At 39.0% G+C, this 13626-nt stretch overlaps 1 protein-coding gene across 2 annotated transcripts in view; it reads right to left on the bottom strand.

Moving 5' to 3' along the window:
* The window catches only part of fgd6 (FYVE, RhoGEF and PH domain containing 6), a 36659-nt gene that overhangs the window by 8697 nt on the left and 14336 nt on the right, over positions 1–13626 (bottom strand). For both annotated transcript variants that reach the window (XM_058416671.1, XM_058416670.1), the window contains exons 3-9: positions 13124–13238; positions 11573–11640; positions 7238–7268; positions 4972–5123; positions 4097–4253; positions 2557–2644; positions 1302–1352 (exon numbers count right to left, since the gene is read on the bottom strand). In XM_058416671.1, coding sequence (XP_058272654.1) covers positions 1302–1352; positions 2557–2644; positions 4097–4253; positions 4972–5123; positions 7238–7268; positions 11573–11640; positions 13124–13238 — 662 coding nt within the window. The remainder of the gene's footprint in view (positions 1–1301; positions 1353–2556; positions 2645–4096; positions 4254–4971; positions 5124–7237; positions 7269–11572; positions 11641–13123; positions 13239–13626) is intronic.

Raw genomic sequence — 13626 nt, 5'->3', positions numbered from 1 at the left:
TGTATGGTGAAAACCTGAAAATAATTATAAGGCTAATAATAACTGGATTATTTCACAAAGAAAAATTGCAAGCAGACGTTTTCTGTAATTAGATGCTTATTTAACATTAAGGAATGAGTATCGATGTCGGTTGAGTTTTACATCTCGAGCTGAGGCTTTCTGTCTAACATGACGAGATTTTTTAATCATTTTTTAAAAAATTTTTATTATTTAATTTTAAAAAAGAAATAAAGTCTGGTAATGGAATGACTAGAGCTGCTTCTACCATGAGTAATAAGAGGAACTATCTTATCTTATGGACGTTTCTATAGCTTCTTCTTCTTCTTTCGGCTTTTCCCTTCAGGGGTGTCCATAGCGAATCATCTCTCTCCACCTATCCCTATCTTCTGCATCCTCAACACTTGCACCCACTATCTTCATATCCTCATTTATTCCATCCATATACCTCCTCTTTGGCCTTCCTCTTTGCCTCCTGCCTGGCAGCTCCATGTCCAACATTCTCCTACCAATATACTCACTCTCCCTCCTCTGAACATGTCCAAATCATCTTAATCTGGCCTCTCTAACTTTGTCCCCCAAACGTCCAACATGAGCTGTCCCTCTGATGTACTCGTTCCTAATCCTGTCCAACCGTGTCACTCCCTCAACATCTTCAGCTCTGCTACCTCCAGCTCTGACTCCTGTCTCTTCCTCAGTGACACTGTCTCTAAACCATACAGCATGGCCGGTCTCACCACTGTCTTGTACACCTGCCCCTTGATTCTCGCTGATATTTTTCTATCACACAGAACTCCCGACATCTTTCTCCACCCATTCCAACCTGCCTGCACTCGCTTCTTTACCTCTTTCCCACACTCTCCATTACTCTGGACTGTTGACTCCAAGTACTTAAACTCCTGTACCTTCTTCACCTCTTCACCCTGTAATCTTAACTATACGTTTCTATAGCATTAAATGTAATTCTAAATGTTTTAAAATCATGACCTGTTGTATATTTATATGTTGGCAAATCGCTGTGGTTTAAAACCAGTAAAGCACAACTGGCATGCTGTTATACTCCAATTCAGGGTGTTAAAGGCAATCACCTGTTGTTCTGCACCAACTCGTCATGAATTATTTCCCTATTACAGCATGTCCTATCAAGTTTTATTCTTATACAAGCTATTAATTTCACTGGAAAAATATTAGAGGGTAGAGTAGTCATTAAAAATCTGCTGTGCATTCTGTGTATATCTAAGTTCAGGATCTGTGTGTGTGTGTGTGTGTGTGTGTGTGTGTGTGTGTGTGTGGGGTGCCATTACTTTGGGTGTCCTTATAGTCCGAGGAGTCTTCAGGAAGATTTTTCAAATAATCTGAAAGGCAAAAAAACCCAATTATGTAAGTTTAAAAACATGCTATTGTACTTTATTATATTAAGTTAGTTATTCAGTCATGGAGAAAGAAAGTACACCCTCCTTCAGTTCTACGATTATTGGTCAAGGCTTGAATAACAATTGGGTGATCCTCATCAACTTCTATAAACAAATAGCCTCACATGACGAACCTAACCGTCTTTATTAACAATAACTTAACGTAAATGTTTTCTGTAGGATATTATCACACTTTCATATCATTTTGGAAATATCTTCTTTGCAACATTTCTTAAATTCACGGATGTTTTAATGCACAGCTCTGGAGGTCTGACTTAACTTCAATGTCTGTTGTCATACAAATGCCATTTTGTTAGTGTGCTTGGGAACACTGTCCAGTTACATGACCCAGTTTTGGGCTCAGTTTAAGGTGCTGGACATAGGGCATCACATTTGTCTCAAGAATATCCTGGTATAAAGTGGAGCTCGTTCCCCATGTTCTGTAGCTGCAAAACAAGCCCGAAGCATCACTCCTCCACCACAATGCTTGACAGCTGGCATGAGATATCCTATGTTCTCCATCTTGGTCTCATCAGTCTGAAGAATACTGCTCCACAACATTTACAGTTTGTTTGATCAAAATCTGCTCCATATTCTTTAAGAGAGAATGTTTTTTTTTACTTAGACACCCTTCCATGAAAGCTATACTTGTTTAGCCTTTGAACATAAATCATAAACATAAACATTTATTGTGCTTACAGATCTTGGGGTTTTCTTTCTATGTCGGAATGTTAAACTGACTTAGCTGGAATGCCTACTCTCTGGGGAAGTCTGCCAAGTGTCTTGAGGGCTCTCCTTTTGTAAACAATCCTTTTCAGTGTACAGCGATGAATTTCAAACTGACTGGAGATGGCCTTATAACCCGCCCTAGATCGATAAGTATAAACAATTGCTTCTCTGTGGTCATGGCTGACGTCTTTTCTTCTTGGCATAATACCCGAGCGCTCCACAACACTAAACTGTTAAAACTTATAGAACTGCAGGAGGGTGTACTTCCCCCTGAGACTGTTTATAGCTTATTAACTAACTACTTGTAACTAACTGTAGCTAACTATGTAGCATAAATATGAGAAATGTTTATAATGTTAAGAGCAAATGGCAGTGTAATCTTCTTGTCTCACAGTGAGAGCAGCAGTATGTCATGTACCTGTCAGCAGGAGTCGGTACTGTGGGATCCTCTGCACTGGTTTCAGTAGGTAATGCTTTAAAGCCAGACTGGCACAACGAGGGCTCGTCTACAACCACATAGAGGAAAGAGAAAAACATGCAGCATTCACACTTTTGTTCATTTTAGACTGAAATCAATCTTAGAGTAGATGTGTAGTGTTAGATTTCAGCTCCGGGGAAGGCACGCCCTGCATGTTTTTAGGTTTTCTTGCTCAAACAGGCCAGCTAGTACAGCTGCATATAAAATTAAGATCTCTGATTTAAAAACACATTAAACCCACGATTATTTCATGACTGATTTTTAATTCAGTAAATGCAGTAAATGGACAGAAATGTGATATGATTATACTTAAACAAGTCAGAACTTTCTACTATTTCAATGATTACTATATTCTTACCACAAGAACAGTTAAGTGCAAAAGTTTGCATCTCTCATTACGTTTCTTTTATTTGATTTGTTTTGAGAAGAAAGAAGCATAATGTGTTTTACAATTTATCTACAACAAAAAATATATATCAAAACTGAATTTTAGTTGGGTTAAAGAACAACAGTCCTAAACATAAAGCAAAAATCACCAGAATAGTTTCTCAATGTAGAATGATAGAATAAGACTTACAGCATATATATGTAACTACACATCTTAAGGCCTAGAAGATGCCATTTAGATCAGTGTAGATAAGAAATCCTTTGACTTGTAACACTGTCAACAACAGATTTTTATCCACAGTGTGACAACAGTGTCATTCTCCTCCTCAATAGAGGGCAGTATCGACACAATGAAGTATCGTCTCAATGAAGTATGAAATTAGCTATATTTATGAGTGCTGTCTCATATCAGCTGGCCAGATGTACTATCAGGACACACCCCTGTCCCGGATGAAAGGATGTAGAATGGAAGGTTACATGTGTAACACTGGAGGACGGCCAGGACATCTGGGTCATTCTGGGTGACGAGGATGGCTGAAGAACAAACATGACATAACAGGGACGCTACTCATGTGAGGTCACGGTCAAAAGGGGATGACTTTGATATTAGTAAGCAGCAAGGAAATTAACAAAGGGGAAGTGTTGGCTAAAAGGTTATAGCTACTGATAGAGAGTCAGGGAATTAAACCCCAGCACCACCAAGCTGCCACTGTAACCCTCATGGCAACAGAGACAGTGCATCATGATTGACCCTGTGCTCTCAACCCAGCTTCCTAAAACACTAGGATATGCAAAGCAAAGAAGTTCATGGTGCTGTGATGTATATGTGAAATAAAATAAGCCTTTATTCTGTTTTAAATGGGAATACGTCACTATTTCCAAAGAAAACTGCCAAGGAGGTCCAATTGCATAACCATGGTTTGTTTGTTTTTGTGTGATGGACTCTGCAGATTAGAATAAAGCAATTAATGAAAATGAATGAATGAAACCTAATGCTCAAGAAGTCTTAATGGTGACCACAAATTTGCTTTCTCCTTCATTTTATCTTATAGATAAATTTTAAATAAAAAGGTGCAGCATTGCTAACCCTTACCTCAAACTGACGGACGACTGTGGCGAAAGAAGGGTTTTTGCGGCACTGTTCGTCTAACAGGGCCACGTTGCGATCGAACTCTCGGATGTATGTCGAGTACATCTTCAGATACGGTCCCTTCTGCACAAAGATGTCAGCCAGCCTCTGGTGATCTGACCTGTGAGTTTGGGATCATGCAGAGATGCATGCGTAGTCAAATCCATCCTATTTTGCTTGATTTTTATCAGCAAAAACCAAAAAAACCAAAAACAACAATCATTTTTAAGGATATAATAATACTTTTGTGTTAAAACAGAATGGAATTCCCTGCACATTCACATTCATCTGTGTTGCAGTCATAATCAGGGGTATGATTGTAAGCAGAGAAGATGAGGAAGGCAATGGGAGAGCGGTTTTACAGGAAGCGTTACTGTCCATATAAAGGAAAGACCTTTGTAGTTTCTCATCACTTTAATGCTTTGAGTAGTAATAGGGATTCTTGTAGCCTGATGCTATAATGTTCTCACTAAACAGCAACTCAAATTCAGTCTAATTACTGAAACTCAATCAGATATGCATCTAATTGGGTTTGATTTATTAAAGAATGCAATTGAACAGGCACAAATGGCTCAAATTTTATACAGGCACAATATAGAGTTAGTGTATAAAATTGGTAATAAGACTAATTGTGTAGTCCATATCCGGAGAAATTTGAAAGCCCACAATACTGAGCAATGAACTTCAACTCTGTAGAGACACAGGTAATATAATATTATGCAAACAGCATGATGAAAGGTTACGCAAGTCTTGTTATGTGGAAATGTAATATTGGATAGCTGTTCCCAGTGTGTGTACAAGAAGAGTGTGGCACCCTGTGTGTGTGTGTGTGTGTGTACCAGTGTGCGACTCTCTCCTCCAGCTCTCTCAGCAGGTCCTTGTTGAGCTCGTAAAGCTGAGGCAGGTAGTAGAGGATCTGATTCAACACCCGCTCCTCCACCACAGGCTTCCCACTGGCACGGGTCGCTTTGGCAACCGCATCCCGGAAGTCCTGTCGATGGAAACAGAGAATATTTTACAGACCAAGTGCTTTACTGTACAACATCAATCAACAGTCCAACACAATGTAAAACAAAATAAAATAAATAAACAAAAAACCTATTAAAAAACACCCACAAAAACATGAGACTGTTAAACTCAAGCTTGAAAAATAAAACCTCTCAAACACACGACTCGAACATGCAACCCTTTAAAGGAATCAAAAAGAAGGAACATGTTTTGAATCTTAGGGTTTTTCCACTGAACATTCAAAAACAACATCTGCCCGAAGGCATAACTTGTGGTTCTAGTTCATTTTCCACTAAGTGTCAACTGGAGCTGTAGTTCTGACAGTAAATGCAACTCCGTACTTAGATGAACAAGAAAATACTCAGATTCACACTGATCAGACCGGATGCTGCGGTCATTCCAGACTTACAGTATGTTGGTAACTACATGCATTTTACTTTAGTATCATATGAGTAACATGCTTTAAGATAAAAAAAAAAATGAATAATGTACTGGGACATTAAGGGGTACATCAGCTGTAAAAGAACTTATTCTTTTAACAAAGGGCATTGTCACAAAGCAGCTTTACAAAAATGTATAAATTCCAGATATAAATTTCATGAGCAGCTTATTAATTGTACGCCATTTCTGTGTTCATTACAGTTTCAAATGACATTCATTTGCCTAGAAAATACATCTAAAAAGACTCATTAAGTTTAAACACTAATAGTTTCAAAAAATGGCACATTTATAGTCTTTGTCATGTATATTGTTTAATTTCAACTGACTGCTGATGGAAATAACAATAACGGGGAGAAAAAAAAAAAAAACCTCACGGTAATGATGATATTACATTTGGAGTCATACCCCATAATTTTACCACAAAACAAATGTACTGATTTTGTGCACTAAATATCTTGCAGCAGAACCAATAGTCCACAGCATATAATAGCCTTTAATCCTATAAAGCTAACCTCTAATCCCTCACCCCTGACCTTGAGACACAAAAAAACAAACACACCGAGTTGTCTCAACCCCCTGAACCTCTGGTCTGAATCCGCCCAGGTGAGACGAGTTGAAAGAGGTCCGACTCCACCCCCCAGACTTTTGGTTCTGCACCAAAGGGGTACCATGTAAGGACTATCTCCATGCCAGAGGAGGGCGACTTCCTGCCGCTCCAAATCTGCCACACAATGCAAAGTCTTGCCAATCTATCATGGTAGCTATTCTGGTGTTTGACCCTTGCCTGGATCATTTGACTAGTCTTCGGAATCGGCCTTTGTTTAGAAATATCGCATATTAAAACCAGGCCATGATGTGCGACACAATATGAGCAACCAATCAGAAGCGGACAGTGCTGCAAGCCCCGCCTCCTGCTCTAGTCTAGTCTCACAAACACATAAAGTAGACTGATTTGTACTGTATAGATAGCCATTTTTTTTCACTGTTGAGTTTTTCTGGTGCCAAAAGTTTCAGTACTTTGTGCAGTGGAAAAAAAAATAGGCTCCTAGCCTGACTGGATCAGTTTGCACAGGAAAGGACCAGGGGAGTTTTGGTATGAAGATAATCTCTTGCTTACTCCCTCTCTCACACACACATGACCTCCTTAAAGGCAGCTGTTAGGGATCATGGCCAATGCGTGGGCACCAGAGGGGGTGGGTGTGACCTCTTTCCTAAAAATCTCTCCGTCTCTCCCTCCTTTGTCTCGCCACGTCTTGCCTTCTGTTCCTCCCCTCTCTATTTTTGTTGCTGTTTTCTTGCTACGCTACACGCTCTCTTTCATTCTGTTTTTTTTTCTTCTCTTTTGTCCTTTAATTCATTGCATCTCATCCCTTTGTCCCTGATCATGTTTAAACCTGGTGCACTCCTCCACACACTCATTACAACCACAGGCTGTAGTAAACCCACAGGTGTGTATCAGTGTGTATCGCTGTTTATACTGAGCTTCAGTGCTTCCTGTGATCCGGCAGGAAAAAAAGGTCATAAATCACAAGCAGGGTTTGTCACATATGTATTAAACATTTGTCCCATCTGGGGTTTTTCTTTTCTGTCCTCCAGATGACAAACCTTTTTTCTTTTAGATTGTTTCACATTATTAGGTGATTTGTATTTACTTACAATGTGCAGCAACTTCAGAACATCCACAAATCTGTAACAGACATGTTTTCATAACCATTATCTATAGATAAACATATGGAGCAGAATATTAACAGGAATAAAGAACGGACAAAACGTCACACAGCAGTAAGGCACAATTTGTATCCCTAAATCTAGATTTGCAAACAAAGTATACAAAGTACAAGCTCAAAGAGTAGGATGGAGTCAGTTTACCAGTTTACTGAAGCTTGCTTGAGGTTTGTACAGGAGCTCTGAATTTAATGTAGCTAAAATGTTTTAGAAGCAACTTTCACTCAAAATCTATAAATACATGTGCAAATATTCACGCGTCTAACGTTAAGCTAGATACAATTTTGTAAAAATGTTTATACAGAGAGTCAAAAGTAAAAATAGTATGATGTACATCACTTCCTGCTTTTTGCTACAGTTCTGTGCCAGGCTATGTGTGTGTGTGTGTGTGTGTGTGTGTGTGTGTGTGTGTGTGTGTGTGTGTGTGTGTGTGTGTGTGTGTGGTGCGAATTTAAACAACTCTTATCTTGGGCAGCGTGATATCAAATTGGGCAAAAGACAATTGACTTCCCCTTCATGACATGACATAACACTAATAATACTGAAAAAAAACCCCAAATCTCTAACATAATACTAACAGCACTAACACAAACACAACACTAGAAGAACAAAACACTATAAAAACACAACACAAAAAAAACTCATAACACAACACTGACCCAAACACAACACTGACCAAACACAACACTGACCAAACACAACACTGACCAAACACAACACTGACCCAAACACAACACTGACCAAATACAACTCTAAGCAAACACAACACTAAGCAAACACAACACTGACCCAAACACAACACTGACCCAAACACAACACTGACCAAACACAACACTGACCCAAACACAACACTGACCCAAACACAACACTGACCCAAACACAACACTAGAAGAACACAACACTGACCAAACACAACACTGACCAAACACAACACTGACCCAAACACAACACTGACCAAACACAACACTGACCCAAACACAACACTGACCCAAACACAACACTGACCAAACACAACACTGACCAAACACAACACTGACCCAAACACAACACTGACCCAAACACAACACTGACCCAAACACAACACTAAGCAAACACAACACTGACCCAAACACAACACTGACCCAAACACAACACTGGCCCAAACACAACACTAGAAGAACAAAACACTATAAAAACACAACACAAAAAAACTCATAACACAACACTGACCAAACACAACACTGACCCAAACACAACACTGACCAAACACAACACTGACCCAAACACAACACTGACCAAACACAACACTGACCCAAACACAACACTAGAAGAACAAAACACTATAAAAACACAACACAAAAAAACTCATAACACAACACTGACCAAACACAACACTGACCCAAACACAACACTGACCCAAACACAACACTGACCCAAACACAACACTGACCAAACACAACACTGACCCAAACACAACACTAGAAGAACAAAACACTATAAAAACACAACACAAAAAAACTCATAACACAACACTAAGCAAACACAACATTGACCAAACACAACACTGACCAAACACAACACTGACCAAACACAACACTGACCCAAACACAACACTAAGCAAACACAACACTGACCAAACACAACTCTAAGCAAACACAACACTAAGCAAACACAACACTGACCCAAACACAACACTACCCAAACACAATACTGACCCAAACACAACACTACCCAAACACAACACTGACCCAAACACAACACTGACCCAAACACAACACTGACCCAAACACAACACTAGAAGAACAAAACACTATAAAAACACAACACAAAAAAACTCATAACACAACACTGACCAAACACAACACTGACCCAAACACAACACTAAGCAAACACAACACTGACCCAAACACAACACTACCCAAACACAACACTGACCAAACACAACACTGACCCAAACACAACACTGACCCAAACACAACACTAGAAGAACAAAACACTATAAAAACATAACACAAAAAAAACTCATAACACAACACTGACCCAAACACAACACTGACCCAAACACAACACTAAGCAAACACAACACTGACCCAAACACAACACTGACCCAAACACAACACTACCCAAACACAACACTGACCCAAACACAACACTGACCAAACACAACACTGACCCAAACACAACACTGACCCAAACACAACACTGACCCAAACACAACACTAGAAGAACAAAACACTATAAAAACACAACACAAAAAAACCCATAACACAACACTGACCAAACACAACACTGACCCAAACACAACACTAGAAGAACAAAACACTATAAAAACACAACACAAAAAAACCCATAACACAACACTGACCAAACACAACACTGACCCAAACACAACACTGACCCAAACACAACACTGACCCAAACACAACACTAGAAGAACAAAACACTATAAAAACACAACACAAAAAAACTCATAACACAACACTGACCAAACACAACACTGACCCAAACACAACACTGACCAAACACAACACTGACCCAAACACAACACTAGAAGAACAAAACACTATAAAAACACAACACAAAAAAACTCATAACACAACACTGACCAAACACAACACTGACCCAAACACAACACTGACCCAAACACAACACTGACCCAAACACAACACTGACCCAAACACAACACTGACCAAACACAACACTAGAAGAACAAAACACTATAAAAACACAACACAACACTGACCCAAACACAACACTGACCCAAACACAACACTGACCCAAACACAACACTAAGCAAACACAACACTGACCCAAACACAACACTAGAAGAACAAAACACTATAAAAACACAACACAAAAAAACTCATAACACAACACTGACCAAACACAACACTGACCCAAACACAACACTGACCAAACACAACACTGACCAAACACAACACTGACCCAAACACAACACTGACCAAACACAACACTGACCCAAACACAACACTGACCAAACACAACACTAAGCAAACACAACACTACCCAAACACAACACTACCCAAACACAACACTGACCAAACACAACACTGACCCAAACACAACACTAGAAGAACAAAACACTATAAAAACACAACACAAAAAAACTCATAACACAACACTAACCAAACACAACACTAACTAAACACAACACTAACTAAACACAACACTAACTAAACACAACACTAACTAAATATAACATTACCCAAACACAACACTAACTAAATATAACACTAACTAAACACAACACTAACTAAACACAACACTGACCCAAACACAACACTGACCCAAACACAACACTGACCCAAACACAACACTAACTAAATATAACACTAACTAAATATAACACTAACCAAACACAACACTAACTAAATATAACACTAACTAAATATAACACTAACCAAACACAACACTAACCAAACACAACACTAACCAAACACAACACTAACTAAATATAACACTAACCAAACACAACACTAACCAAACACAACACTAACTAAATATAACACTAACCAAACACAACACTAACCAAACACAACACTAACTAAATATAACACTAACCAAACACAACACTAACCAAACACAACACTGACCCAAACACAACACTAACCAAACATAACACTAACCAAACACAACACTACCCAAACACAACACTAACCAAATATAGCACTCACAAAACACTAACATAACATAACAAAATTTAACATTTCATAACACTGATGGTGCTATTATGCACACCTCACCTTTTCTATGTCCCACAATGTTCACTTTCTACTCAGGCAGTGGCAGCTTGGTGGACCTGGGATTTGAACCCACAACCTTCCGAATAGTATTTCAGTGCCTTCACTAAGTTATCACATCCCCACAGATCCACTCCACAGCTTTCACATTACCAGTATATCATGTGAATGTTGCTCTGTTTCAGACTAAACTACCAGTGTGAGTTACCTGAAGATACAAACTAAATACATACAAAACATGTCCATTTGGGGCAAGTCACTTTGTGCCTGAACCACACTGCCCTTTTAACTAAGGCTTTAGTCAAAGAAATATTTATGGATATAATTTTTAATATTTGTGATAGACTTCCATTATTAATACTCAGCTGTATCAGAATTGTGGCTCCAGTTCAAACCAGTATCAGACACAGACACTTGGCTGATGGACTACATTTGGAGTGAATTTGAAGCCATCAGCTACTTATTACTTTACACATGCACGCATACACACACACACACACACGCACACACGTACACAAATACTCACACTTTCTCTGAGCTCATGATCTCCATGGCAATGTGAACCACTTTATTCCTTTTTGCTTTCTCGACCTCCTAATCACACACACACACACAAATAAAAAAAATATCAGATCAGTTATACACAACTATAACAACACAATACTTTAACACTTACACTCTCATTGCATCCAACCATCTCCAGTAAGTGAAAACACACATATCAGTGCAGCAGACTCCCTGACTCCCAGACATGTGTATGTGTGTGTGTGTTTGGGGGGGGTAGTTTTGGGGAGGGTTTGTTTAAGGCTACGAGTCTTTATTTGGATCTAGGGTCTGTCACAACAGAAGTACAGTTTGACTGAGCAGACCTCCTGTTTCTCCCTCTGTGTGTGTGTGTGTGTGTATTTTAACCAAAAGAGTAGTTAACAAAGAAACCTACTAACAATAGAAGGTTTGCTCATATGGGTAGACATGCTAAAATTAAAATACAAACAAGTAGCAGCATGTGAGAGTTTTTCACACCATTTTGAACAAAACGGGAATTTACAGCTTGTCCTGTTTTTCCGTGTTCGGGATTCGGCGCTTTGATAATCGATAAGTGGTTGGTATTAATCAGCATCTTTCCATCTGAGAATCCTGTAAAAAAAATATTGCTGCCAAAAGGTTTCTTTTATTAAGCTTTAAAAGATTTTAAAGCTCTAGAAGCAAAACTCTGTGATTCCATGTCAAGTCTACAAAGTTTAATGACATATATATTATATATACACATTCTTATTTTATTACACAAGATACACACTATTTAAGGAGGATCACATTATTGTGCTAAAAACCATTAAAAAAAGCAAAGACTAAGATATTTTTCATCCACATTTAGCAGATTTCATAATTTCCTTTTTTTTTAATCCCACACAATAACTTCAACAGTGGAGTACTAGCTATAGTATTACTTTGGTTTAGATTTAAAAAGAAAGAAAATTAGTGGCATCACCCATCTGTAATAAGCAGGAATCTCCACCATGAGGCTATTTTAATCACTCTGAGCTCAATGGCTTTGGGTTTGAATCGGCCATTTTTTTGGTCACAAGAGTGACATTTTTGGGTCTGATTGGTCATTAAATTCTCTGGAATTCCTCCAAGATAGAGACAGGGAGTACAGCTAGTAGTAGGAATACACAGAGAGATGAGTTTTTCATAAAACTATGCCTTATTTCTGTCATTTCTGTAGTGTGTAGCGCTGGCACACAGCTGTAGAGATTTCAGAAACAGTAATTATCCAGGTGTGTGAGCGGGGAAAACCGGAATCAGAGAAAATGATAGATTTAGTCTGAAATTCAGACACACTGGATTGAAGGTCTCAGTTTACTATGTGCTCAGAAGGAAGGTGGTGTACATTTTGGAGTACAAAGGCTTGTTGTGTCTTTTATATCTTTAGAGGATGTGGGTGTAGCGTGAGCTTAAAACGTATGTATGGTACATAACCATCCCTTAGGAACCGTTTTGAATTTACTTATTCTGAATAATCAGAATAAATTGCTATAATAATCCCCGCTTCACTCTGCACCACTGGCGGTCTCACCTCTTTGTCTCTCGAATGGTCCATTTCATCTTTGCTGGAGGTGGAGCTGTTGTCATCCTCCTCGTTGGAGCTCAGCCCCTCTTCTTCCTCTGACAGGTCACCGCTCAAATGAGGCCTGTTAGCAAAACACAGAAATTCACACCATTTATCGTAGGCATGCACTGCAATGAAATCATAATAAACATTATATTTTAGTCAGAGTCTGTTCATGTTCAACTGGTAGTTTATTTTAAATTACTGTACTAGTGCATCAGACTCACAGCATAAATCCAGTGGTGATGGGCAATCTTGGTTTGTTTTTTGTTTCTTTTCTTTGGATTTGTCCTGCCAATTCCTACTCACCAGCCAATTAACATAAAGGTTAAAACATGCTTCCTACAAGACATCATATCAAACAGCTGCTCATGCTGCATCTTAGGGCAGTGTAACACACTCGGAGCAATGCCACGATTGGGCGATGTCACTGTGATTGACGGGAGAGAAAGTATGCGGCTGTTGCGCCC

Source organism: Hemibagrus wyckioides, linkage group LG19 (assembly GCF_019097595.1).
Source record: "Hemibagrus wyckioides isolate EC202008001 linkage group LG19, SWU_Hwy_1.0, whole genome shotgun sequence".
In the NCBI taxonomy this organism is placed as follows: Eukaryota; Metazoa; Chordata; class Actinopteri; order Siluriformes; family Bagridae; genus Hemibagrus; species Hemibagrus wyckioides.
This window is presented reverse-complemented; position numbering and strand designations above follow the sequence as displayed.